At 38.1% G+C, this 26,939-nt stretch overlaps 6 protein-coding genes across 10 annotated transcripts; 4 read left to right on the forward strand and 2 right to left on the reverse strand.

Annotated features, from left to right (window-relative positions):
- The first annotated feature begins 3,105 nt into the window (after nt 1-3,105).
- LOC137711207 (autophagy-related protein 16) lies at nt 3,106-6,173 on the forward strand. Of its 3 annotated transcripts, none has more exons than XM_068450418.2 (5): nt 3,106-3,482; nt 3,607-3,733; nt 4,029-4,210; nt 4,303-4,498; nt 4,976-6,173. In XM_068450418.2, coding segments are annotated over exons 1-5 (1,530 nt in total). In that variant the 5' UTR covers nt 3,106-3,480; the 3' UTR covers nt 5,999-6,173. The 3 variants fall into 3 exon arrangements, with proteins under 3 accessions (XP_068306519.1, XP_088551624.1, XP_088551625.1); XM_088695498.1 differs by having other exon boundaries at nt 3,149-3,486; XM_088695499.1 differs by having other exon boundaries at nt 3,149-3,486; nt 4,036-4,210.
- Nucleotides 6,174-6,576: 403 nt separating this feature from the next.
- On the forward strand, nt 6,577-8,746 carry LOC137711390 (uncharacterized). Of its 3 annotated transcripts, none has more exons than XM_068450628.2 (3): nt 6,577-6,801; nt 8,046-8,156; nt 8,509-8,746. In XM_068450628.2, the coding sequence occupies exons 1-2, from the start codon at nt 6,697-6,699 to the stop codon at nt 8,133-8,135; spliced, it is 195 nt and encodes a 64-aa protein (XP_068306729.1). In that variant the 5' UTR covers nt 6,577-6,696; the 3' UTR covers nt 8,136-8,156; nt 8,509-8,746. The 3 variants fall into 3 exon arrangements, with proteins under 3 accessions (XP_068306729.1, XP_068306728.1, XP_068306727.1); XM_068450627.2 differs by having other exon boundaries at nt 6,578-6,801; nt 8,506-8,746; XM_068450626.2 differs by lacking the exon at nt 8,509-8,746 and having other exon boundaries at nt 6,582-6,801; nt 8,046-8,310.
- Nucleotides 8,747-9,967: 1,221 nt separating this feature from the next.
- Nucleotides 9,968-11,863, forward strand: LOC137710383 (vignain-like). Its single transcript, XM_068449346.2, has 4 exons — nt 9,968-10,705; nt 10,817-11,052; nt 11,163-11,303; nt 11,401-11,863. Exons 1-4 carry the CDS (start codon nt 10,261-10,263, stop codon nt 11,665-11,667), a joined length of 1,089 nt encoding a protein of 362 aa, XP_068305447.2. The 5' UTR covers nt 9,968-10,260; the 3' UTR covers nt 11,668-11,863.
- Nucleotide 11,864: 1 nt separating this feature from the next.
- Nucleotides 11,865-13,883, reverse strand: LOC137711240 (peptide methionine sulfoxide reductase). The gene is made up of 2 exons (XM_068450469.2): nt 13,551-13,883; nt 11,865-12,359 (listed from the first exon to the last, which is right to left on the reverse strand). The coding sequence occupies exons 1-2, from the start codon at nt 13,881-13,883 to the stop codon at nt 12,105-12,107; spliced, it is 588 nt and encodes a 195-aa protein (XP_068306570.2). The 3' UTR covers nt 11,865-12,104.
- Nucleotides 13,884-13,916: 33 nt separating this feature from the next.
- Nucleotides 13,917-17,641, forward strand: LOC137710576 (CBBY-like protein). The gene is made up of 9 exons (XM_088695500.1): nt 13,917-14,028; nt 14,472-15,221; nt 15,464-15,534; nt 15,640-15,798; nt 16,209-16,275; nt 16,587-16,682; nt 16,782-16,828; nt 17,028-17,108; nt 17,281-17,641. Exons 2-9 carry the CDS (start codon nt 14,922-14,924, stop codon nt 17,399-17,401), a joined length of 942 nt encoding a protein of 313 aa, XP_088551626.1. The 5' UTR covers nt 13,917-14,028; nt 14,472-14,921; the 3' UTR covers nt 17,402-17,641.
- Nucleotides 17,642-22,917: 5,276 nt separating this feature from the next.
- LOC137710883 (tetratricopeptide repeat (TPR)-containing protein) lies at nt 22,918-26,633 on the reverse strand. The gene is made up of 10 exons (XM_068450038.2): nt 26,056-26,633; nt 25,849-25,941; nt 25,649-25,750; nt 25,379-25,546; nt 25,200-25,288; nt 24,978-25,099; nt 24,629-24,810; nt 24,023-24,310; nt 23,627-23,774; nt 22,918-23,504 (listed from the first exon to the last, which is right to left on the reverse strand). Exons 1-10 carry the CDS (start codon nt 26,443-26,445, stop codon nt 23,131-23,133), a joined length of 1,956 nt encoding a protein of 651 aa, XP_068306139.2. The 5' UTR covers nt 26,446-26,633; the 3' UTR covers nt 22,918-23,130.
- Between the last annotated feature and the right edge of the window lie 306 nt (nt 26,634-26,939).

Here is a 26,939-nt window from a genome sequence, read left to right on the forward strand (position 1 = left end):
CACAGGTACAGTGTGCTCACTGAAATTGATTATGTATAAAGTTGAATCGAAAATTCACAACTTTCGAAATTAGTAAAAGCATTTCAATTGTTATTCAAATTTTGTGATCGTCCGGACAATCAATAGTAATGAAATTTTTATGTAAAAGACCTTGATACAATTAGAAGTGATACTATTTGATATAAGGAAAGAGATTTGGAGAAGATCCATTTCCACCAAATCCACCAAAGGAATCCGGAAATGATCCATTTCCTTGATATAAATTGTGATTCTTAACAATAATGCAATCTCCCTTGGAGGACTTGTTTATGTCGTAGGTTTCAATACCTTGCGGCTGTTCAACATGTCCTGCCTCTCCAATTCATCTCCCTACTACTCGGACGGACGGAGTGGTGCATAATGTGATCGCTAAAATCGATAATTTTTGGAAAATTTTGGATAAAGTCGAACTGGAAGGAAATTCACAGTTTTCTGAATTAGTAGAAACATTTCAAAAGTCGTCTAAAATTTTCGGACATTTGGTTTGGAATATTGAATTTTTTGGACTCATATTTTTCAATCAAAATCGGATTTCGCTATCAAACTCACACCCTCACTACAATTAGAAAAATGACACACAAATTTCTTTTAGCTTCTCATACTCATTGTTAATCAATTTTTTGTTTCTATTTGATTTATATAATTTGAGGGTTATGAATAAAGAAAGGTAAACGTTAAGCGCTTATTTGAAACTGCTTTTAAAATAGTTAAAAATTGTTTTGATCAAAGTGCTTTTGGAATCAATCATTACTAAATACTTGTTTTGAAGTACTTTTAAATGACTGAAAAAGCTTTCAGAGAAACATTTTTAGGTTTCAAACCGGTTATGTGCGAATTTCAAGTGCTTCTCTACACATATTGTCCAATATCCTAGTAGATACTAGATAGGGTGTTGGGTTTTTACCTATGTGTCATAGGTTCGAAACTCCCTCTCCTAATTATTACAATAGTTTCAAACTTTTCCCTTCCCTAAGACCTACTCCAACCCTTAGAGTAAAACTCAAATTTTAGATTCTAAACTTACTCCAACTTGCTCCAACTCTTGAGGCAAATATGAGTTTTAATCAAAAACTCATTTTGGGGGCAAATTTAGCCTAATATTTCTCATGAGTTAGTGGAGCTAACCCACCATATATGTGCATTTTTTTTTACTTTTATATTTATAAATTCATTAAATCAAACGGTTAAAATCTAACATGATGAAATCTAACAGTAAAAAAAAAAAAAAAGATCCAATAGTCTAAATTTAAATTCAACAGCAAAAGTAATTAAAAAATATATTATTTTATGTGTTTCATAGTCTTTCATAGTGTTCCACGAGTTTCATGGTGTCGGTTTATAGATTTTTCAATATTTGTCAAAATCTAAATATTTTTATGTTAAAATGTTCATAAAATTAAATTAAGACAGTCTACATAATTTTTTCTTTTAAAAGTTACCTTGAGAAAAAAATTATCCTAAATTCATTCTTTAAAACTCCCAGGCTAAAAACTTAACCCAGAAAGGTTGGAGGAAAAAAACTGTTTTTGAGTTAAAACCTAAATTTCTCTGGATTACAAATTTTAGGTTTAACCCAGGGATTGGAGATAGTCTAATAAGGGTGCATTGTTGCACTGGACTATCTCGGACTGGATTAGCTTTAGGGACTAAGCTGAACTGGTTTAGACTAGACTAAGTTGGACTGACTTAATGAAGCGTTTGATGCAGAGTCGGACTAAGAAGCAGAATAATTAACAAATCCTAATATTATAATATTTAATCTATATATATTAATATTATATTATTTAATTTATATTATTAGTATACTCCATTCTTTTTTTCATAACAATTCTCCATTTTTCTATTATCTCCCTCCCCATCTTTTTTCTCCTTCCAAAGCAACCCAGTCCCCAGATATCCCAATCGCCATCTAAACCCAGAAATAGAATCTTGACCTCCTTCTGTCACAACCCGTAGAAGCAGTCCAGCAGAAACATGGCGGCGACTGATTCTTCTCCAGGAGCAGATTGGTGGAGTTATGAGTGAAGGACCAAAATACCCACAACGCATTGAATGAGGAGAGATCGAATTCAAAAGCTATCCGTTATATTTGTGTTTGAAAATGGTTTTGGGAGAGTGAGATTGGGAGTCAATGAAGCCGAGGAACTAAGCAGAGAAGTGTTGCCTCTCGACAACGAGTTCGGTGATAAAGCATCTCAAGGATGGGCGACTTTGAGGTTTCGTGATTGTGGGTTCAAGGCGAGGAAGGAGAGAGTGGTGGCCGTCTGGTGGTGTAAGAGGGAGAGCGGGAAGGATGTAGTTGTCGCCTCGTGAAACAGAGAGCAGAGAGGGGTTTTAGCTAGTCCCATGGTTTCCTGGGACTCTCGCTAATAACCTCTAGCGATGTCCTTAGCCCTAGTTTGGTATTAAGATGATTCTGAAAAAAGTGGCTATAAAAAAAAACTGGGAGCTTTTTTATGTTTGGTAAACATTCAGCTTCAGCTTTTTTTTCACAGTTTTGGGTGAAAAAAAGCCAAAAACACAAAGCTGCAAAACTCAGCTTTGAAAAACCAGCTTTTTCACATCTGTTTTACATAAAAATTTATCAAACACTATAATATTGCTTCTTTTTTTTTTTTTTCAAAAACACTTTTACAAAAAAGTTTACTAAACACTTTGTTGCTTTATTTTACAGTTACTTATTCTCACAGAACAATAGAAGTAGTTTTTTTTTTCAAAGCATAGCAATATCAAACCAGCCCCTAGTCTAGACTAATCCCAGCTAGTCTCATTAACATTAGTCCCGTGGAACAACAAACAACTAGACTAATAGTTAGTCCAGTTTAGTCCAGTGAGGGCTCGTGAGGGTAACAAACGCCCTCTAATAGTAAAACTTGAAAAAAAAAAAAAAAAAAACTTTTTAGGATTCATTTGCATTTTTACCAAGAATTGGTTTTAAAAACAATCCACAAAAAACGCTTCAATCATTTTTAATAAACTTTCAAATGAGCCCTTAAACTTTCAAGTGAATCCAAAAGTGTTTCAAACTATTTTAAATACACTTCCAAATTAATCCTAAAATATGCGTAAAAATCACCTCCTTTACAACTGATGTTAATTAGTCAAGAACGACGCCGTTTTATTGTTAGTCTCCTTTCGTCCGTCGTACTCTCTACTCTACGCTGGCTCGATCTCTTCGCAGCAACCCCCGGTTTTTTCAGACTCTCAGTCGGAATCGAATTCCATCGTCTCAGATTTCCCCAAACGCCCTGATTCCGAACGGACCAATTCCAAAGTGATCCGAATTCCCTGTTTTTGGGCGTTGCTAAAACCGGCCGCCGTCGCAATTTTCAACGCTATTCCGGAATTACCCCTGCGCCGTCGAAGAAGACCTTGATTTCTTCCCATTATTGAATCCCTAACGCCGTCGTTTCTCCGGCACAATCCTCAATTTCGATCGCAATGTAAGTACGGCGTCGTTCCGGAATCGTGAATTTTCTCTTCGGGAAATTTTCTCGGCTGCCAAACAGTGGCGATCGTACACTGCAGATGTGTTTGTGTTTTGCTGAAGTCTGTTTCTTTGTGCAGGTCGCAGGAGGAGATTGCGACGGAAGCGATAAAGCACGCTCTGAAGGCTCTGCGGAGGCGGCATTTGGTGGAAGAAGGTGCTCATGCTCCAGCTATCATCGCTCTTTCGAAGCCAATTCTTCATCAGGTAGTCTCTTAGTCTCTAACAAAACTGTGATTTATGGTTCTGATTTTTGGGAAATTTTGTTTGAATTTGAAATATTTGATCCCCGAGTTCGCAAGCAGAATAATTTTCGGTTGATTGAAGTAATTGATGTAATTACTATTTTGGGGAAGATTTTGATGCTTGATTAACTTGTTGTGGCGTTTAGTTTGCGAATTATCGGTTTCTTGTGTGATTGGAATGGTTTATAGTTGTAGCTTCCTTTGGGTTTGAATTGTTTAGAACTTAGAGATTGCGTTACTTTTGGTTGTCTTTTAAGGGCTCAGAATGGAAGGAGAAAGCGGAGAATCTGGAAATGGAACTGCAGCAGTGTTACAAAGCTCAATCGCGGTTGTCCGAGCAACTCGTGGTGGAAGTAGCAGAGTGCAGAGCTTCAAAAGCTTCACTTCAAGAGAAAGAAGCTGCAGTGGCTGATCTTCAGAAGGAGTTAACTGAAAAAAGGTTGAGGTTTTTTTTTACTAGTAATGGAAAAGCAGACGCTTTTTGAGATTTCAAGGTTCTCGATGACTGATTTCAATGAGTACATGTTGTAGGGATGAATGCTCTCAGTTAGCGGCTGACTTGGAAGAGAAGATTAAAGCTTTAGAATTGGTTGTGAATGAAAACAAGGAAATAAGAGCACAGCTAGAAGCAATGTCTATTAGAGCTAGGAACGCTGAGACTGAAAGTAAGGTGTTAATTGACCGCTGGATGTTGGAAAAGATGAAGGATGCAGAACGCCTTAACGAGGTACTTTATATGTTCTATAATCAAACTTAAATATTGTGGTTCACTAATTTAGTTTAGTCGATGGTTCTAGATGTTAATGGGTTTAAGGTGTGATGCGAGACATAGCACGTTTTCTAGTTGTTAATGGATTTAAGGTTTGCCACTTTCACAAGTGTTTGGTAAATGGTAGAAAAACCTAAATGGAAACAATGCTATGTATTAATTTGGATCTCGTTTGACATGCCACATGGGATTTTCCGTTTTCTTTCTTGCACTTAAACTATTATTTAACTTGGACATAAAACATTAGAAAGTATATGGGATACCCGGATAAGATTTGAAATCTCATTTAAGTTGTTGCAAGGACTGCCTTTTCCTCCAGTATACGATAGGATTCAATTTCTTCATTTGTTGAAAGAAATATTTCTTTTGTACATTTTTTACCGGTTGTACATATGGGGTATATGTTTTAACCCATGTGTTCTTTATTTAATTTAGGCAAATGCACTCTATGAAGATATGATTGAGCGGCTCAGGGCCAGTGGTTTAGAAAAACTTGCTAGGCAGCAGGTAGATGGTGTTGTCCGCCAAAGTGAAGAAGGTGCTGAGTACTATGTGGAGTCAACCATTCCCTCTGCATGCAAGAATAGGATCCCTGCCCATGAAGGAGGTTGTGCATCCATATTATTTGAGTACAATTCTGGCAGATTGATTACTGGTGGACAGGATGGGTCCATTAAAATGTGGGATACAAATAATGGGTCACTAACTCATACACTTCACGGTTGCATTGGTTCTGTTCTGGACCTTACGATTACCCATGACAATAAATCTATCATTGCAGCAAGCAGCTCAAACAAATTGTATGCCTGGGATGTTAGCTCAGGGAGGGTTCGCCACACGCTCACTGGCCACGTGGATAAAGTGTGTGCTGTAGATGTCAGCAAATTCTCAAGTCGTCATGTTGTGAGTGCAGCTTATGATCGTACCATAAAAGTTTGGGATTTGCAGAAAGGTTACTGCACCAATACAATCATGCACCCAAAAAATTGCAATGCTTTGTCATTTAGCATGGATGGACAGACCATATGTTCAGGCCATGTTGATGGAAATCTTCGTTTGTGGGATATTGAGAAAGGAAAGCTACTCAGTGAAGTAGCTGCACATTCAAATGCTGTGACATCTATATCTTTGTCCCGAGATGGCAATGTTATACTGACCAGTGGGAGAGACAATGTGCATAATTTGTTTGATATGCGGTCTCTGGAAGTCCGCCGTACATTAAGAGCCACTGGAAACAGAGTAGCGTCGAATTGGAGCCGATCCTGTATCAGTCCAGATGACAATTACGTTGCTGCTGGATCTGCTGACGGTTCTGTGTATATTTGGTCAATATCGAAAGCTGACATTGTGAGCACTCTGAAGGAGCACACTGCATCTGTCCTGTGTTGTTCATGGAGCGGGCATGGAAAACCTCTAGCTTCTGCGGACAAGAACGGAATCATCTGTACTTGGACGTGACGGATTTGGCCGATTCCTTTTGTTCTTGTTTCCACAAGACACACGTATACATAATGTACACAAGTTCGATTAGATTTGGTGTAAATAATGATTCAACTCGAATTGTAGCGTGCCTGCATTCGTCTATACTTCTCATCCAAATATTTTGACTAAATTTTATTCATTGCTTTGGCTATTGTTGATTCCTTGTATTTTCTTAACTATCATATATTGTTACGTTGTTACAGAATACGGAGAAAATTTGGCTTAGCATGTTAACCATAACGCCAACTTGTTTGGGATGCTTTTAAGAATGGTTGAAAACGCTTTCAGACTACATTACATCGTTTCATAGAAATTTTGAAAGTGAATGTTTGATCGTAAAAGGCACTTTTTAGTTCCTTCTAGAGAAGCACCTACTTCAGGCTCTTTGGGCAGTGTAGAAAGCACTTTTGTTCACAAGTGCTTATGCTAAAAGTGATTCATGAAGAAGCATTTAAAAGTGCTTCTTCAAAAAGCACTTTTATGATTTACAAGTACTTTTCATGTTTTGGTAAAAATGGGCCAAATAGCATTAGTCAATCGGCCCAGCAAAGACACTTGGGGAGTAGCATCGGTGGCTCTCTCTCTCTCTCTCTCTCTCTCTCTCTCTCTCTCTCGATCGCTCACCTGAAACCTAAAACGGAGATTTGTAAGCAGAAAAGGAGAAGGCGAAGAAGATGGTGAAGGTGGCAACCTACTTCGCAATGACTTTGGGAGCTTTTGTGTTCTGGCAATCCATGGATAAAGTCCACGTCTGGATCGCTCTGCATCAGGACGAAAAGGTAAAAATCTCTTCTTTCTCTTGGCCTGCAGAAGCAATTTCTCTTTCGTATTGGACTTATAAATTGGGCGATTCACAAATTTTTTTTTTTTTTAAGAATTCGATCGAATTTCAGCACCACAAGCTCAGAATTGAGATGGGTTCTCATTGAACTGTTCAATTATGGTGGAAAATCCGATTTTTAGGAAATTGGCATGAAACTTTGTGGTTAGGTTAGAGGGAATGCAATGTTTGGTTGCAGGGAATTGGGGAACATAATTGAACTCGGAATTTCGCTGTATTTGTCGTTGCTATGCTATATTATTATGATAAAGTGGCACTCCTGTGTAGAATTCAACCTTTCGTAAGTTCTAGACGTTTCGTATACTGGAATTTCTTATTTGGAGCTCTTTTTCTGTGATAGATACAATACAGTCTTTGTTATAGCCGTTTTGTAGCTGAGGGAAGCATAAATGCAATGTTTGGATACTGGGGATTGGAGAACATAATTGAACTTGGAAATTCACTGTTATTGTTGTTATTATGCTATATTTTTGTGATAAAGTGGCACTTCTGTGTAGAATTCAACCTTTCATAAGTTAGACATTTCGTATCGTGGGCTTTCTTATTTGGAGTTATTCTTTGCGTGACAAATGCAGTGGATATATTCGTTTCGCATCCTAGGGAAGCTTAAATGCAATGCTTGGTTACTGAGAACTGGGGAACATATTGGGACTTGGAATTTGACTCAGTCATGGTTATTATGTTATATTTCTGTGATCGGCAATGCTCCTGTGTAGAATTAAACCTTTCATAAGTTATAGTCGTTTCTTATCATAGATTTCTTATTGCAGCCCTTCTTCCATGTTGAACAATTGGGTTGTGTTTTCGTAATACGTTGCCTATTAGCATGACTAGTTGTGTTGCTTCTCTTTCGTTTCCCTCCATTAGATGCGGGTTCCATATTACCTTCCCATAATTTAAGTAGGAAGCACAAATTTGTTGAAACCAAGAAACTAGTACTTCAGTTCTGAATTACATGTTCAAAGGATAGCAGGATGCTTGGTCCAAAACCTAGATTTTTGAAATCTTGGTAGTAATAGTTGGCTGCTCGTAACATGGGCGTAAATGAAAGCTATTTTGTTGTGCTTACCCTTTAAATGTGCCTTGTTAGTTGACCTTCTCCGTGTATTAGCCATTATGTTTTGGTATTGATACCGTTCAAAGTTTGGAATGATATTGATTGGGGTCTCGTTAATGTGGCAGCAAGAAAGACTCGAAAGGGAAATGGAGATTAAGAGAGTGAGAGAAGAGATGCTGCGGGAGCAGGCCAAATTAAGGGAGACTCAAGCATGAGCGACTCAGATTGATCTTCTTGTATGTTTGTATTCCATTGTTTCCTCTACTTCTGATTTTGTCTGAGCATTGCTCTCTTGAACACAATCACAATTCTAGAATAATTTTACTTGGCATTCACAGAATAGCTAAGGTCTGTCTTATGGCTTACTTTATATAAAGCTTTCGAAAATTACATGTCGTGTTTTTCAATGTTTAGTGAAACTTTGAAATGACGATTATCATTTGTCGAAGCACGGTGAGGAATGCATTATCTGAGTATTGTTCATATATTTCCTTATCTAGATGTATAAATCGTCATCTCATCTGCCGACTTGGTTAACATGCGAGCAGTATATCTCTAGACCTGAACTTATATTCACTTTTACAGCAGTATCCGCGGCACATTTTCAACGGCATAAAGTCCTCGGGCCATCCTCGTCGTGAGGTCATGTCATCGGGATTTTGGGTGGTTAGATTTAAGATCGGTTGTCTCTCTGGTGGTAGTGTATAGATGACATGAAGCATATACCCAACAGCTTTTGGCTTCTGCAGCTAACAGCTTTTGGAATATTGTTCATCACAAAGATTTTTCTTTTCCCACTTAATCGACTTTTATTTTCATTTTCCTATTTCCTTACAAAAGGAACTAAAATTGAAGATCTACTTATCTTTGGCGACGTGAACTTAACCGAGTTTGAGATTTTCATTCGGAAGAGTACACTAATGTCATATTTACTTACAAGAAATGAGAATTGGAATTATTTCAATTTTATTTTTTGCATTTACTAAAACATGGGCAAAATCTATTAAAATTCTTAATTTCCTGTCTGCTAAACGTATAAAAATCGAGAGAAAGTGTGAGTTCCTATCTTAAAGTCTCTAATCACATACTTAAAAAAAGCAAAAGTTAGATCTACTAGGCGCTAAGTTAATCTTATTCTGTTATCCTTGTAAACATGCCAAAAATTATAGTTGTGTGTCGCAACACGATACAAACTACTAAAACCTTGCTACATGTCACATCATTTCGTGTTTAAAATTTGAGAGATTCTTAATCCATTTGACATTAATCAAGGTTGTTTCTAAAGAATTTTTGTGTCCAAAAAGGGAGGCATCCACGCTTTTTCTTGATGAGAAAAACCTCGCTCACTTTCTCTACACGTAGAAGTGACTAGTTACCAATACACTACGCCAGTGTTTAGTCAAGTCCTACAAGCGATGTTTTGCATCCCTTTGGTTGCTTCGGCATCAAGTAATGAAGAATTTCATGTACGAGGCTATTCTTTTGGTTTTCACGACCTCCGACTCATTCTCGTATGTCGAAATTTTGAAAGGAAATTATTTTTTACTGTTCAAAATAATTAGTGTACACTTCTCGAAGCGCCATTTCTTTCTTATGTTTCTCATGAGTAGGAATGCACAACAAGATGTTTAGGTCACAATTGTTCTTCCCAATGAAAAATTATAGTTCTGTAAGTTGTTCCGCCAATAAAGTAGAAACCGAATACCACTAAACCAAATGATCATTTATTACTTTTTTGCCTATATTAGAAGTAATCTACAACAAGGGATTATGTCGATCAAAACGCAAGGCTTGCCATCACCAATTGAAAAGGCATTAATTAACTATGTGACGATCAAAACTTAAGTCACTTTGCTGAGTATGATCAGTTAAAGATAAAAAGCAGTTACCATAGAAGCACTTTTCTTCCACTTGCCAAAATCGTGTCTAAGACACTCCACCTACGCAACCATGCTCCTCTCTCTCTCTCTCTCTGGTGATGGTAAAACGTGTTCGCCATGGATTCAAATCCTAATATCCAAAAGCACACCAGCTTTTGTTGCTAACTGCTAAAAAATACCTGCATTCTTGCTTCCTTTTCTAGAAGTTCCACACCAAAATATGAACCCACACTCACTAATCCAATCCAATCCCTTGCTTCCACAAACAAACCAAATCCCATTTCCCACACAATCATCACATCCCATATATTCTGTCGGTTATTTAAAGTTGTTCGTCTCCACAAGATACCCCATAACTTACTCTCTTTGTTATCCATTCTTTGATCCTCTATATCCGGCAGTGTCGAGGTCTTCGTATTCTCATCCTGTGTCGAAACTTGAACCCTAAGCCGGTAGAAAAATGACTAAGTTTGTTTGGGTTGCGCTTGCTCTCTCACTCGCTTTGGTTATGGGGTTTTCTGAGAGTTTCGATTACCACGAGAAGGACTTGGCCTCGGAGGAGAGCTTGTGGGGTTTGTACGAGAGGTGGAGGAGCCATCACACGGTTTCTAGGAGCCTCGACGAGAAGAACAAGCGGTTCAATGTGTTTAAGGAGAATGTCAAGCATGTTCACAACACTAACAAAGGTGATAAGCCTTACAAGCTGAAGCTTAACAAGTTTGCTGACATGACCAACCATGAGTTCAGGAGTGTTTACGCTGGTTCGAAGGTTAAGCACCATAGAATGTTCCAAGGGCAGCGCACTGACACAGGCTTTCGGTATGGAAATGTTGGGAGTGTCCCGCCATCTGTTGATTGGAGAAAGAATGGAGCTGTCACTCCCGTTAAGGATCAAGGCCATTGTGGTAAGCAAAATTTGCCAAATCCTTCCTCGTTTTGTTTCATTTTCTTTCTACAAAATGGTATCTGTATCGATTGTTTCAGCTATATTCCTTTGTTTCGATGAAATTATACAGGTAGTTGCTGGGCATTTTCAACTGTTGTAGCTGTTGAGGGCATCAATCAAATTAAGACAAAAAATCTGGTTTCGTTGTCTGAACAAGAGTTGGTCGATTGTGACACGGAACAAAACCAAGGATGCAATGGAGGCCTAATGGAACTGGCAATGGAGTTCATCAAACAAAGGGGAGGCCTGACAGCCGAAACTAATTACCCTTACCGAGCAGCAGATTCAACATGTAATGTTACAAAGGTAATTAATTTTGTTCCCATACATTTCAGGGATATATCTTCAATCCCTTTTCGACACCCCTCGCTTATGAATGTGAGATTATAAGGTTATAACCGATACTTATTTTCCAGGAAAACGCCCCGGTAGTGTCCATTGATGGCCATGAGAGTGTGCCTGCTAATGACGAGGATGCATTGCTCAAAGCAGCTGCAAACCAACCTATTTCTGTCGCCATCGATGCTGGAGGTTCCGATTTCCAATTCTACCATGAGGTAAAGTTTCTAATATCCATTCGCCTTGGCTAATAACTATTGGAGAAAAATGAAAGGTCGAGGATCATATCTTAATCTCCTGGACTACGATTTACAGGGGGTATTTGACGGAAATTGCAGCACAGAGCTTAATCACGGAGTAGCAGTTGTTGGCTACGGAACAACACTTGACGGAACCAAGTATTGGATAGTAAAGAACTCATGGGGACCCGAGTGGGGAGAGAAGGGTTACATAAGGATGCAGCGCGGCGTCTCTGCTAAGGAAGGGATATGCGGAATAGCGATGGAGGCTTCGTATCCCGTCAAGAACTCATCGACAACCCCCCAAGCAGCACCTGCCTCAAATCCCAAGGATGAACTCTAAACAAAATCCAACATTTGACACTAGCTTTCGCTGATGCTGCTTCTGTTATAAAGAGTTGCATCACTCATGGCCTCACGGCCAAATAATATTTGTCTCCTAGGTTTGAATTATTCATGTATTTTCTAAAGATCTGTAAATTTCCTCAATTCACTAGTAGTAATATTATCAAACCAAGTAGGAAAATTAAACCCGAAAACTAGTACAAAAGAAGCTTCGACATATAAAAACATGACGCCAAATGTACATAAACGATATGGGTACATAAGTGCCACATGATACTATTAGATGCGACAGTGTTTCATGCGTACAATATCAGTTCCACTCCGAACCTCATTTATTTAAGCTACGGCAGATATTAACGCACCATATGTTATCGTTGGTGACTACGGATTTAGGAAGATTTTTAATCATATGGCATCAAATGCATGCATAACTTATCAACCGTAGCATCTGATAGGGTCAGTGCAACCCTTCTCGGCAGATTGTTTGTTGCCTTTACCTCCTCCTTTTTCGAGATATTGCTGATGGTATTCCTCCGCCCTGTAAAATTTCTTTGCCGGGAGGATCTCCGTCACCACCTTCTTATCCTTCAACTCCGCCTGCTTAGCTTCCTTCGATTCCTCGGCCAGCCGAGCCTGGTTTTCGTTGTAGTAGTAGATTCCGGATCGGTATTGTGCGCCAACATCTCCTCCCTAATGCATAACACAAATTTATTTGATAAATAAATAACAATCATGGACAAGTAGTTAACCCAAAAGGAAACATTTATAGGAGTACGCCATATGTGTCAAGGTAGTACAACTTGCTTGGCTACTCAAGAATGAGTATGAACTTGACTCATAACTTTTCGTGTTCAAATCACAGAGTTTTGTACTTATGATTAGAACCATTTATTTTATGAATCACTCAGTAAGTATCACATTTGTAAAAAATGATTAAACAACCTTAGTTTTTATTGATTTTTTTGCAGAAGCGATCTTTATAGAGTGATTTGTAATATGAACGGTTCTAATAAAAAATGCAGAAAGAGTAGTTAGTATTTCAGAAATTACTAATAAAAAACGCAAAAAGAGTTCACGATATAGTGAAATTTGACCTTAGTTAATATAGTACCCTTTCTTTCTTTTTTTTAAAACTTTTTTTTTTTACTAATATGAACGGTCTAATTAATAAAAAACGCAGAAAGAGTAGTGAATGATTTGTAATATGAACGGTTCTAGTAAATTCGCTCCATCACATATTTCAGAACATTTCACAATATAGTACCCTTTCTTTTTACAAGGGATGTTAAGGGAATCTGAAATCTAAACAATAACAATGAAATGCTCTTTACCAATTGAGGTACAACCTCAATACTAACTACTCTTTCTCTTTTTGTTTAATGTCCTTTTAGTTTTATTTTGGATCAAAAGTTCCTAACTCGTATTATTTGCATACACTTGCCTAATTTTTCCACTAAAAACATAAACTTAGCTGAAATGTATTTTTAAAATAACTGAAATCATATTTGGTGAAATTGTTTTTAGAATTCAAAATCACTTGAAGTACTTTTTTGAAGAAGTACTAATTATATGCTCTTTAGGATAAGTGTTTTAACTGTTTTTTAAAATTTACTTATATTTTTACTAAATATTGATTCTAAAAACATTTTTATTAGAGTGCTTTCAATCATTTTGCAAGCACCATCAAACGAATCTTACGATATTGGGGCAAAAACGTAAAATAAAATTGTTGTTGTTTTACTTTTGGCTTTGAGGGCCAGAGATTAAAATTCAAAAGAAATGATAAGTACAAAAGTAAAACTCCATTCGTAGAAGGCGCGAACAAGAAACTGGATTTGGCTACAAAATCAACGGCCCGTAAAACTCAAAAAAACCAATTACCTGGCGATTGAGCGTCGTTGGATCATGACGATCCCAAAACACAGAGAGCAGATCCTTGTAGGGGCAGACTTCCGGGTCAAACTGGACCCGAACCACCTCCGCGTGGTTCGTGGTTCCGGTGCACACCAATTTGTAATTGGGATCGTCCGCGTGGCCCTGGGAGTACCCGACCTCGGTCTTCACCACCCCTACCACTCGCTGGAACCTCAGCTCCGCTCCCCAGAAGCACCCGGATCCGAACTGAGCGAACTCGTGACCCGGATTGTCCGGAGTATCCGAGTCCGGGCCCAGAGCCGGGTTGTTGACAGCGGAATTGTCGGAAGCGGCGGCCATTATTCTTGCTGATTGAATTTTGTGGAGGAGTGGATGGACTGTTATGAAGAGGTGTGATAGTTGAATCTAGCAGCCATAGCCGGCCAGATACAGACGTTGCTAACGGCTTACAACCACACGTCGGTTTCCAACTATCTACATTACAGTACGTTCACGCTATTTACACACTTATTTTTATTTTTTAAATATCATTATTAATTTTCATCCATTAAATAAAATGAATTAAAAAATATTAATAGCTAACGATTAACAAAATATATACGGAAAAATAAAAGTGAATAGCATTATTTATTTATTATTGTTTTAATTAAAAAAGCATTGCACAATAAAAGTGACATCAGTGGACGTGCCGGAGTGGTAATCGGGCATGACTAGAAATCAGCTGGGCTTGTCCTTTCGTTCACGTTTTTACACTTTCAAATTAATACTTTTTTTTTTCCTTTTTTGTTGGTGTACCAAGGAGGTTCAAACTTCACGGAAAAAAAAAAAAAAAAAAAATGGAGGTTCAAACTTAAAGTACTAATCTTTTTTATGTGACTTGAGCAGTATTATTTTTGTGATGACTTGACAGTGAGAGTTCACTTACAGGTTGCCCGTAAAATTCGATCATTTAAATCTAAGGAGGGTAAGAATCTAATAGTCAATATTCTGGAGGTGAGGTTAGTGTATGTTGTATGACCATGGCAATCGACAATCTCGCTATTTTACCATGCGTGGTAGGACTAGTGGATCTTATGGACCAGTAAAGATATTGTGATACCCTAAAGCCTTTACGAATGTTGAGTGAGCACATGAGTTTATGGTTATACCTTGTTTATGTATATCTACTCTCTCTAAAATTATCGAATTGTGACACTTAGTACTACGATCTAGTACTATTTCTCTTTATGAAGTAAGAGATTTATGTCCGATTTTTGGGGGCCAATTTTGGGTAGATTCTTTACAACCAAGTGGAAGTGGGTTGGTGCCACCGGACCAACCGCTCATGGTTGCAAAAGTTTGGAGACTTTATTAATTTGAACTTTGAAGAGATTTCAAATGGCGTCAATGGCGTCCTGTCATACCTTAGCTACATTATCTTTTATAAACCCGTTGCCATCTCACAAAAACACAACCCCCATTGCCAACCTCAAATCCCAAGAAAGGACCTTACAATCTTCACTGGTGGGCACAGCAATAATCATTGGCAAAACAATGAGCAGCAAGATTGGAACAACATCTAGCTCTGCTTCTGCTTCTTCTACTCTTCCTTCTGCTCTTCTCTTCGATTGCGATGGTGTGCTTGTCGACACGGAGAAGGACGGTCACCGGATTTCTTTCAACAACACTTTCAAAGAGGTAATTTTCCACACTGGGTTTTCTTGCTTTCGGTCGATTGCTGTGAATTTTTTTATTGGTAAGCTCATAAAGTGATGAACTTTCAAGAGAAGTTGGAATTTTCGATCTGGGTTTTGTCGCTTTTGGAGAAATTAATTAGCTTTTGGTAAAGCCTTTTACTTTGATGGGAATTATTTGCAGAAGTCGATAACTTTCATGGGTTAATTAGTTTAGTGACACTGCATCATAATTTGATTGTACAGAAAGAATTGGGTGTTACTTGGGATGTCGATTTATTCGGCGAATTGCTCAAGATTGCAGGTGGAAAAGAAAGGTAATTGCCTCTCAAAATAATCTATTGCTGTTGCATTTGGCCAACATCTAATTTAGTTGCAGAACTTGAATTATATTTGTCTTCAAATGGTTGTGGTCTTTGTAGAATGACAACCTATTTTAACAACACGGGTTGGCCGGAAAATGCTCCGAAGAGTGAAGAAGAGAGAAAAGCATTCGTAGTTTCACTTCACAAGCGAAAGACAGAGTTGTTCTTGGCCCTTATTGAGAAAAAGTCACTGCCGCTTCGGCCAGGGGTTGCAAAGTTGGTTACCATATGATCATCTGCTTTTGCATAAGTTTTTGTGTTGTAGTTCTCTTGTATTTTCTGGTTTAAAAACTCGGAAGTGATGAATTATGTTAGCTCTGAAACTTGCTAGTCTTCACTAACAATATTAGTCTTTCAAGCAAAACATCACCTAGGTGCATTCCAGTCCAAGAAGTACGCGTGTTGGTATGGTCACGCATTTATTTACATCAGGCATTAAGGACATTAATTTGATAAGAAAATGGATTTTAGAAAAATCATTCACTTAAGAATCTTTAGCACTTGGCTTTTAAATTTTTATGAATATTGTTATGAGTATACTAACGAGATATTGTAGTAAGATTATCTAAATGTGTTTTCAAATTTCAGATGTTGGGTTGGTGAATTTCTGTTATCAACTTGTACAGGCTGATAGATGAAGCTTTAGCAGAAGGAGTTAAAGTTGCCGTCTGCAGCGCCTCCAATGAGAAGGCGGTATGCTTAATCAGGTTTCCCGGCTTAATTTCTTGTGTAATTAGTTTTTTGTGACAATAATCTCCTCCGTCTGGGTTTTATACAAGTACTGTGCAAGAAATCATAGTCAAACGCTTACACGGTTCTGAATCTATTGTGTGCGGGTGAGATTGACATTGTCTGTTAATAGACCTGAAAAATGAAAATGCGGAATAAAGACAAGTGATCATAATCTTGTAACAATTTATTTCTTACTATATCAGATACATGATTTATTTCTGATAGATAGTTGACATCCCATTTTGACGTAAGAACCCCATTTTCGTTTCAAGGTTTCTGCAATAGTTTCAATCTTGCTGGGACCAGAACGGGCAGAAAAAATCAAGATATTTGCTGGAGAAGTGGTTCCTCGCAAGAAGCCTGATCCCGTAAATTTTGATCCCTCCAGATGTTGGTTTCATGTTGTTTTGAATGAAATATCCTATTTGATTTTACAAGACACTAACATCTTTCCATGTTTTTGACAGGCTATCTATTTATTGGCTGCTAACACTCTCGGCGTTGATCCTTCAAGGTATATTATACCATTTACAGGGCAAGAAGGGCCAACTTATTTCTGTTCGTGATGGGATTGTATTTGAACTTTACTCCTCCAAGTGAAGTCAAGAGATCTATTTGCATCAGCTGCCCCATGTTTCTAGGATATCCGACTCTCGTGCTTAAAACGCGCCTTCTGTTCATGACAAATAATACTGTCTTTTCCTTCTCCGCAGTTGTGTAGTAATTGAGGACAGTGCTATAGGCCTTGCAGCTGCTAAAGCTGCTGGAATGAAGTGTGTCATAACCAAGAGCGGGTAAGTTACTTTCACTGCATGAACAAAAATAAAGTGCTTGACTATTTCCCACCTTCTTGGTATTCCAGATTATATTTTGTGTGCCGATGCTTATGAATTGAGTGAAACTCAATGTTTTCTAGCCAATCGAATGTTTAACATGTTTGCTTCGTCTCGTAATCTCTGGTTTCAGATACACAGTTGATGAAGATTTTCAGAAGGCAGATGCAGTTTTTGACGTCATCGGAGATCCTCCAGAGGAGCGATTTGACTTGGCATTCTGCAGAAGCCTTCTCAAGCAATCTGTGTACTAGCCTATACATTCAGTTTCCGACAGGCTAATTTCATTCAATGCCAGTCTTCAATCTACAATCTTTGGATGGTGATTACTGATTAGGGTTTCAGCTAAGATAATAAAAGAGTGCTAGCGTGCATTTGGTAGTAGTCCGGATCTATAAGTACAAACCGGCTCTTCTCAAGCAAACTATGTTTTCGTTTGTGAATCTCTCGATGGTGAATTATTACAATTAATCATGATTAACGTTTGATGAATATTTTCACAAAGAGAAATTAATCATAATATAGTTGTGCTACTCTACTTTCGATATTGAGACAAAACTCATTCGAACCTATAAATCACATACCATTTTACAAATATTGTACAACGGAATTTAGATTTTTGGTTGTAAGAGTGTTGTACAGAAGTGCAGAAGTAACAGAAGCACTGGCTATCACTTGAAGCTTTACTACCTCACTTTTCACTTCTCATTCTGTTAATTTGGTTCAAAGCTGGCCCAAGGATGTTGTAAAGCACCCAAAGTATAGCAGGAATAATCGGAATTAGGAGTGCGAGGACACGCTTGTCACCTTCTCCAGTCACCGCAGCCACTTCTGCAGCGAACGCAGAATCACAGGAAATCATGGTGGAAACAACGGCGGTGATGATGGAAGTAGCATGCTTGGTGTTGAGAGGAGAGTTGAAGGAAGTGTTTCTTTTCGGTTGATATTTGATGGAGGAACAGGAAACAATTTTCATTGTTGGTTTGTAAGTGATCATGTTTTTGGAGGACTTGAAGGTGAAGCATCTGTGACCAAGCGCAGCCATGGAAGTTCCTATCGTTGCAGCCATACAAGCTTTTTAGGTTTGGACACTCCGAAAGGAAAACTTATGGTATATAAACTGGTTGCTATAGCATTTCCTAGAATCCAGATTCTTCTGCGCAAGATCAGTGAGATTTATTGAAGATTCTCGGCTCGCCCGGCAGATTTTTTGGCCTCTTAGCACTCGCCACGTGATTTGACGTGACTAGTGCAAATGGGCATGAGATATATTTCCGGTTGTATGTTAGAATCTCTGACATAAAACGAAAATAATAAATGTGATGGGGGTGTCTCAAACCTATTATGCAACGTGTTTTAGCGTATGTGTTTCGGTATTTTCATATGACATTACGTGATTGATTTAAACACCACTTCCTTAACGTCTCATTTCACGTATGCACTTTGTACCGTTAGTTGAAACTAGTGGTGGAAAACCAATTGTCTGGATACCTCCACTGTTTGCAACCTTCACCATCAAACTGTCGTATTGTACTTTTCCACGTGACCATCCCAAAACAAAAATTTCTTTACAAAACAACAAATTTTGTTCCAATCAATATGCACTTGCCATGCCCGGTACAGGGCGTGACAGCACTACAACCCTCCCATCAAATGTAAGAAATTGAAGGATCTCTTTGTTCGAAGCCAATAGATTCGAAGACTCGAGCCGTTCAAAAGAAAGATCTGGGTCATCGAAGGACTTGATTTTATGTAAGGTGGGACAATAAAATTAGTTAATGAGAACCGTAAGATTTAAAGATTTAAATTGAATGGTCCGGATTCATAAGACAAATTATGACCATAACTAATGTTTTTCGCTTATAATAATTGAGATATTAAAGGCCACTCAACCACTTCATTATGTATTACATGCCTTAATTGTTAATCCTACTTAAAGTTTTTCATTTTTGAGTGCCAATGCCTAAAATGTTTTGAGAATCAATGCTTTTTAAATACTTGAAGCCTTCTCTTATGCACGCTTCAAAGCTAATTTGTGATACGCAAAGTTACATAGGCATCATTTTCAAACTTGTATTGTGATACCAAATACATTTTGCAATTTTGTAACACACAACACCAACACACAATGAACAACTCACATTCCAAATATGAAATTGTTCACCCTAAAAACTACCAAGCCTACGTGGCACGCAGGCAAAGTAATCAATAAAGCTAACTACGTCCTTCAGCTATGTGCGGGGCATGCCAACTCGTGTGCCGAGCTCGGCCGGGGAGTAAAATGTGTTGATGTTGCGTTGAGCGCGTTGCTGACTTCTTAATTTTGCGACTACGGCCGAGGAAGGAACACATCACAGCCTTCGGGTTCTAGAGCCTGAAGACAAGGCTGCTAGTCTTGCGAAGTTCACGGATCATAGGCACCAGGTTCGATCACGATGATTATATTCGTAAGAGTATAAGCACGCCGAACTGACACCAAACTATACGGACACAAGTACTCAAAAGAGATGTATGTCTTAATGGTAAATGTGGTTCAGCCATCAGAATGCCGAACTCTAAAACTTACTAGTGAATATCCAATCATAAAATAACTCAGCGTTCAATGCGCTGAGCCTAGTAATCTGTAACACCTCACTTCGCCGAGCAGGTTAATGAGATGAGCTCTGCCAATAAAGATTCGAAAATCCTTCTCGACCGAGACTTGGATAGATAACCAGTCGTCCTCGACGCAATGCTGTTTATCCAAACTGAAGGTGCTCTGCGGTTGGTTGATTCTATGGCAACAGTGTTGTTTATCCAAACTAAAGATGTTACCGGTTGCCTTCATAGTGTTGTTTATCCAAATTGAAGATGCGTTGGCAGAAAAAGAAAATAAAAATCTCAAGGTTATTGAGAGGTTTCGCGTAGAGCGAGAGTTTGCGCATGGCAGTTTATGTGTTGAATTGAAAAAGACCCTCTTCTTGTTGCCATTGCCTCTGTATTTATAGGGACACGCCGACTTGATCCTTGAATATTGTACGAGATTTTTGGCGTGGATTAAACTCAACCAAATGCATGGAGTTGTCATGCAATTATCCAACCAATTTAAAATCTCCATCATTATCTCCTTTTCTCCTTATTTTGTCCATCATTATCCAAGTATTTGATGATCTCCACGTGCTGGAACCAAGGCATGCAAATAATTAGCATGCAAGTTTATCTCTTAGCCATGCATTTCAAACCGAAGCATCACGGCAATCCACTCATCTTTCCACCAAATCTGACCAGGTGCAATCATGCACTATCAAAAAGTTCAAACTTGATCCCATCTTTCCCATCCTTTCAAAGTCCAAGAGTTCCAATCTGATGCAATTTGTCCGACTGGATTCTTGGTATCCTGCCAAGGATATTCAAGGGTGCTCTTTATTCCACCATCCCTTTATAATTTTATCCATGCATGCATAATAACCTTCAGCCGTCTAAGTGAACTCCAAATTCATTTGTTTACTAATTATCACCATACTTTAAATGGATAATAATCAATTTGCAGCATACCACTTGAATCTGTCAGTCAACCAAACTGATCACACCCACACATTCACATGCCAAACATCCAAAATCAACTTGAATTGTGCTACCATGTTTCCAACTTGGAGATACATATCTCATCTTAATTATCATTAAAAGATAATTATGATAAAAATCATAATATTATCCTTCAATAATAACAAAACGATCCTCACCCTTCGATCCAACGGTTGGGAACTATGTTTACTCAACAGTCTTGATTGCACGGGCCGATGATGTAATTTTGGGTCCAAATAGAAACACATTCATTAGTTTTTTTTTTTTTTCATACTGATTACTGTCACATATGGATGAACTCGTATATATATTTTAGATGCCCAAAATGAGATACCACCACAATCAATTACACTGCATATGGATTGAGATTACCCTATGTATACACCACTAATCACACCACCAATCAGTTCTTGAAAACGCTAACTCAGACCATTCACTTTAGACCTCGTCAAATTGCTTTTGCATGTAAGTGTTGCTACGCTGGCCTCTTCTTTTGCTTGGTAAACTGAAAAAATTGATTTTGACATAAAGTTAGACAAATTAGATAAATTAAATTGCATAAAACTAGTTAAATAACAACTGCTATTAATTTAAAACAAACACTAAAACCAATCATATTCTTAGTCGAAGCAACCCAAACGCAACTACAAGACCAATCCAACCAATCAACTAGAATGACATATAATGTACGTCATTACCTTATGAAAGCTTATCATCATCCACAATTTCTTTCATGTACCCACATTCTAGTATTCTACCATTTCTTCTTGTCTTGAACAAAACTATATATTTACACATTAAAAAAAATGGGTACTTTCTCGGAAAATATGTAAGAATGAGAGGACATAAGCAAGATAAATAAATGGGAAGAAGATTTTGAAGGGTCGCAAGAAATTGGACAATGACCATAAAATTAAACTCTTTAGTTCACTCCAATACCTAAGACTGAGACAACATGTGTTATACAGGTTGTGACCAACGTTAAAGTATAATCTGAGCATGATGCTTGCTCTAAATTTGGAATGAACTAAAGATTTTAAAGTAAGTTTAGAACAAGCATTGTGCTATTATGTTTTAACGCTGCTCACAACCTGCATAAAGCATGTGATGTCTACCTTCATACATTTCTTATTTTCTTAACAAAAACAACAAGCATGCCTTTGTTTGAAAATTCCCTCACGCACATTTTATTATACAAATGAGTGGCTGAGATTTAACTAAATACATTTTAGTTAACCTCAACCTTTTACACGTAAAAAAAAATAAAAAAAAAAAAAAAAAATTGGGCGGATGAGCAAAGCTCTACCTTTTCTTGCTAGCCTCTTGCTAAATTTTGGACTTCCCTTGTGCGGCCAAACCGTAGGGTCGTACTTCTTTCCCTTTGTAATTAATGCTTAAAAAGCTCGTTAAAAAAAAAAAAAAAAACAAGGGAAAATTTGAAATAGGTCCAATTTTATAGGCCAACTTTTGAAATCGGTCTAATTTTTAGTGACTTTTGACTTTTGAAATAGGTTTAATTTTTAGTTACTTTGGACTCGTATCAAAAGACCCCTTAAAACAATACTTGAGTTTTAGCCACGAGAGAACCTTTTGAAAAACCATGGAACGCTTAAAACGTAGTATTCACCTTAAGTGAAACAAAAGGCCTTAGCCAATTTTACGAACAACCTCCAATCAAAATTGCATCAAATTATTTTTCTAAATATCTTAATGGTAGCTAAGTATCAAGACAAATGATAGTTTAAACATGATGATTAATAATTTAAAAGATACAAGCATAATATCATAAGCAAATTAAAAAGAAATTACAAAATTCTTACTAGTACCCGTTTCATGCATGCACTTTGTTATTTGTGTCAAACACCCCCATCTTCGCCACTTAGTACTACGATCCAATGATATTCCTCTTCACTTATAAGTAAGAGGTTTTAGGTTTGATTCTTGCCAAATGTGAGTTTGAACTACATTATTCCTAGCCCATTATGAAGCTAAGCACACCCCCTCTCTCCCTCCCCTTTAGTGTAAATAATATCGTTTATTAAAAAAAAAAAAAATAAATAAATAAAAAAAACACCCCCAACTTCATGTCAACCTATCGTATTGAACCTTTGCCCGCATGATCATGTTGCCCATATTGTGCGTATCAAACATTAATCGGAGAGGTAACCCAATCTCAACAAAATGAAAGAAAGAAACTAACAATGCATTCGACAAGAATTTTCTGCACTGAAAAATTGACTTATGATACAAAACTGAGATACAACGGAGCATCGGACCGGAAGATCAGCTCTACCCTCTAAATACAGAGGAAGGCTTCTCCTCGTTTTTTCGTAACTTCGTAAGTTAATACGGTTTTACAATTCTAAATCACGACTGAGGAAACCATACCTACCCCTTACACTTGCTTACAAAATACAAATTAATCTTGAAGAAGACTAGAGGACAGGCCTGCAGATGAACTTGATGCAGACACCGCTTTAAGCATGTTAGACTTGGCAGCATCCAGCAACGGGTCTGCCCGGAGGGCTTTGTCAAAGCAGAATTTGGCTTCCTCCCACTGACCCTCGGCAACAAATACGAGACCCAAGTTGTTAAATGCGGGAGCATAGCCAGGCTGGAGCTCTAGAGACTTTGTAAACATTGCTTTGGCACGTTCGTAGTGCTTCTGCTGGCGGTAGAGATTTCCGAGGTTGGAGAATATAGTGTGGGCGTGTTTAGTTGTTGCCAATGCTAAAGCCCGCTTGTAAACTTCTTCAGCTTGCGATGGTTCATCTGATAGTTGCAGTGAGATACCTGGTGATGCATGTATTTGTTAATAGGTGAACACTTCACCAACTTCAGAGAGAGAAAGAGACAGAGAGAGATAACTAAAAGTATTAAAAAGATACGAAAATGGGTCTTAAGATTGGACACACCTAGATTTGACCATGCATAGCTGCACTCTTTAAAACGGGCAACTGCAGCTTTGAGGTACTTTTGCGAGTTTTTGAATTGCCGAGTACATAAGCTATGGAGACCAAGCTGGTGCCATTGCACAGCATCATCTGGATCCTCTGCTACCGCCTACATAAGAACAACTTGCCTAAGTTGAAGTGCATTGTGAAGAACATGAATATGATTCTCCAAATAACATACAGAACAATGAAGGGTGACATAAGACATAGGAAACTGAAAGATACGAATTTTCGGCGAGCTTTCTAAGTTCCATTATACATGATAACAAAGGCTCTTGTTTACTGCATAGTCAGATTGTGCACATGTGAACCGACAGGTTGTGCAAAGATGATATTAGAAGGAACAATTGTGATTACCTGCTTTAAACTATAATCAGCATGCTCTTCTACCTCCATTAAGGTATTCTGTTCAGCTTCAAATGCTGACGCGATCTCATGTTGGGCTTTGTGCACCATCGCAAGGCCTGCCCATGCGATGGGAAGTTCAACCGAGACAGAATCTCCATCTCTTATAATTGAAGCCATTTCATTTCCTGCCAAGGAAATTTGGTCACTAGGGTCTTGAAACCTTTCTGCATCCTTGATTCGGTGAACTGCAACAGCATATCGAGTAGACATACAACAATTGACCTCCAGTTTTGCCGCCTGAGGAGCATGCAATGATAAGAGAAAACAGCTCAAACTTGTCAGCGATTAAGGATGGAGTAGGAGGCATAACGGTAAAAGAAGCATGAAAACTTTGTCCTTTACAATAGCAAATGACCAGTACGCAACACAAGCATAATTAATGAGAGTATGCATAATAAGTTCTTTTGTTTTTCTAAAAAGAAAGAAAAACATGCGAAGAAAACGTTCTTGCATCATCATTTTCTACAAAATGAATATAAAACCAAGAAAAAAAAACACCAATGAACCACCTCAAGAAATAAGCAATAAATTATTATAGCAATAAGCCACGAGCACCTTCTCCAAGCACTTGCTGGAATTTCTATGATCACCGGTCATATAATATGCATTAGCAAGATTAGCCCACACATGTGCTGCTTTAGGATCTTCTTTTAGTGATGCAAACAAACACTCCTTCGCGACATTGACAGCAGAAGTGTGATCTGCAGAAGCACCTTCACCAGCATTTGCCCCAGCACCTGAGAATTAAACCAAAAGCAAGCTATTTCATGCAGGTTCTCCAACTAAACGTATTATAACAGCTTTCTGGCAAAATTTCACCAGTATTCACTATGATCTCAAAAAAGTTACATAATAGGTATTGTTAAAAAGAATATCGCTAGAGTCAAACTCATCAAAAGCATACCTGCAACAACCGAACCATATCTACATAAAAGGAGGGCAGCGTAATTAATTAAGGCCGCAGGATGATTTTGATCTTTGAGTATCAACTCCTGAAAACATTTTTCTGAAAGTTCCAAATTTCCGCTGAAGAAAGACCATTTGCAAAGATTTCGAGTTAGAAAGGGATACAAGAGGTCATAACATTGAAGAGGGCATTAATGTATCTACACATATAGGCTCTTACTTTTGAAGGTAAGCAATCCCAAGGTTTCCAAGACAATCATAGTTGTCGGGGGCAACAGCTAACAGAGATGATAAAACTGCAATTGCACTCTAGAAAGTAATAACAGTCATTTCAGAATATGTGAGGGTACGGAAAAGAAAGAGCAACCATAACCAACAATGGAATCAACAGACTTGTACCTGCAGACGACCAGTCTTAAGTAGTATCAAGCCGAGGGTATTCCACAGAGCTGCCTGTCTTACATCTGATTGCATTGATTCCTTTAGTTTGGAATTAATTTCGTCAAGCTCTTGAGGTTCAAGTTCTTTGTCGAAACTACCATCCCCCAAAGTTTCTAGCATAAGGCACTTGACAATTGATAAAAAAAAGACCAGCTGGATCAGCAAAGTTCATAACTACGTAAAAACACCAACCTAAAACTACAATTTACCAAAAGACTAGTCCTCAACCTGCGCATGATGAATTTGAACTAGTGAAAGGAGCTCACGCCTGTCAATCTCCGCATCAGGGCGGAGCAAAATTTCTTCTGCCTTCTCATATGCCAAAACTGCCTAAAACCCGGAACTCATTAGAACACGAAAACATCCGCAGTAACATACTAGCCGTGTAATCCAACCAAAGAGTCAATATACAAGTATACTAATCCCACCTTTGAAGGCTGCCCCAATCTCTGATACATCAAACCCAGTATAAAATGAGCATGGGCATTTTTGGGCATCCGCCTCGCCACATGAACCAAACCCTACAACCACCAAAACCCAACAACCATTTCAAATTTTCAGTCAAAATTTCAATCGAATTTTCAAATTTCAAGAAGCAGTGAATTAACACAAACGCCATTGAAATGGGTTCTCACAGTTTTGAGGCTGCTGACTTTTTCTTCACGAGACGACGAAATTCCTTGACCAGGAAGATACCCATCGGCAGCATCAGCTCCATCATCCATTGCACAGTCCACCTTGCAATTCCTCGACCTGCTTTTTCCCAGCTTGCTCAAGCGTTTGCCTTCGGCTTCGATGCCTTCGTTGACTGCTGATTGCCCGTCGGAGGATTTCGGGTAAGGGGGAAGCAAAGAGAAGACTGGGGAGGTGTGGTGGTGCTGACACGTGGAGGGAGCTGCGCCGTCTGTTTCGGGATGGTCGGAGTTGAGATTGGCGGAGAAAGCGGCGGGTTTCGGTGGCTGTGGCGGCGACTTTGAGCTCTTTGCGGCTGGGTACGGCTGCTGTGGCTCGTTGTGGTCGGACATTTTTGTGCTTTCGGCCTTTCAGTAATGGAGGAGGAGAAATTGAAAGACTTTTTGTTTAGACCATTTTCCTGAGTTTTTCTTTTCTTTCGGTTGATTTTCTTGGCAACCAAACAGAGAGTAACAACCAGGAAGTGACCATTAACCCGAAGAAGAAATTAAAAAAAAAAAAAAGGGAAGGAAGGGAATCGAGACCACCGAAACGGTGCGTAGCCTTCATATTTTATTTTATTTTATTTTTTTATTTTGGATTTTTTTAATTAAAAGATAATGCTAAACCACCTTGAAAAAGACTTAATTATTAGGAAAACTAATGAAAAATAGGTTAAAAACTTTAAGTTTTAAGATAAGGATAAAATAAAAGCTAAAATGAATAGTATCATGATTGATTTTTTAATATAAAAATGTGATTTTTCATTAAAATAAACAGTACCGAGAGTTTTTTGTTAAAATTCCCTTAATCATTTCTACAGTTCCTTTATTATTATTTTTTTTTT

The sequence above is a fragment of the Pyrus communis genome, chromosome 6 (assembly GCF_041283825.1).
Source record: "Pyrus communis isolate YQ-2024b chromosome 6, ASM4128382v1, whole genome shotgun sequence".
NCBI classification, from domain to species: domain Eukaryota; kingdom Viridiplantae; phylum Streptophyta; class Magnoliopsida; order Rosales; family Rosaceae; genus Pyrus; species Pyrus communis.

Excerpts from the sequence above, each read along its gene's own strand:
- LOC137710383 (XM_068449346.2), top strand. The coding sequence starts at position 10,261 with ATGACTAAGTTTGTTTGGGTTGCGCTTGCTCTCTCACTCGCTTTGGTT. Across the intron at positions 11,053-11,162 it reads CAACATGTAATGTTACAAAG|GAAAACGCCCCGGTAGTGTC; the intron begins GTAATTAATTTT and ends CTTATTTTCCAG. Across the intron at positions 11,304-11,400 it reads ATTTCCAATTCTACCATGAG|GGGGTATTTGACGGAAATTG; the intron begins GTAAAGTTTCTA and ends TACGATTTACAG.
- LOC137710883 (XM_068450038.2), bottom strand. The coding sequence starts at position 26,445 with ATGTCCGACCACAACGAGCCACAGCAGCCGTACCCAGCCGCAAAGAGC. Across the intron at positions 25,100-25,199 it reads GGGATTGCTTACCTTCAAAA|CGGAAATTTGGAACTTTCAG; the intron begins GTAAGAGCCTAT and ends GTCTTTCTTCAG. Across the intron at positions 23,775-24,022 it reads CTGATTATAGTTTAAAGCAG|GCGGTAGCAGAGGATCCAGA; the intron begins GTAATCACAATT and ends GTTCTTATGTAG.
- LOC137711207 (XM_068450418.2), top strand. Across the intron at positions 3,734-4,028 it reads CGAAGCCAATTCTTCATCAG|GGCTCAGAATGGAAGGAGAA; the intron begins GTAGTCTCTTAG and ends TTGTCTTTTAAG. Across the intron at positions 4,499-4,975 it reads ATGCAGAACGCCTTAACGAG|GCAAATGCACTCTATGAAGA; the intron begins GTACTTTATATG and ends TATTTAATTTAG.
- LOC137711390 (XM_068450628.2), top strand. The coding sequence starts at position 6,697 with ATGGTGAAGGTGGCAACCTACTTCGCAATGACTTTGGGAGCTTTTGTG. Across the intron at positions 6,802-8,045 it reads CTCTGCATCAGGACGAAAAG|CAAGAAAGACTCGAAAGGGA; the intron begins GTAAAAATCTCT and ends TTAATGTGGCAG.
- LOC137711240 (XM_068450469.2), bottom strand. The coding sequence starts at position 13,883 with ATGGCCGCCGCTTCCGACAATTCCGCTGTCAACAACCCGGCTCTGGGC. Across the intron at positions 12,360-13,550 it reads CAACGACGCTCAATCGCCAG|GGAGGAGATGTTGGCGCACA; the intron begins GTAATTGGTTTT and ends GTTATGCATTAG.
- LOC137710576 (XM_088695500.1), top strand. The coding sequence starts at position 14,922 with ATGGCGTCAATGGCGTCCTGTCATACCTTAGCTACATTATCTTTTATA. Across the intron at positions 15,222-15,463 it reads TCAACAACACTTTCAAAGAG|AAAGAATTGGGTGTTACTTG; the intron begins GTAATTTTCCAC and ends TTGATTGTACAG. Across the intron at positions 17,109-17,280 it reads TGTGTCATAACCAAGAGCGG|ATACACAGTTGATGAAGATT; the intron begins GTAAGTTACTTT and ends CTCTGGTTTCAG.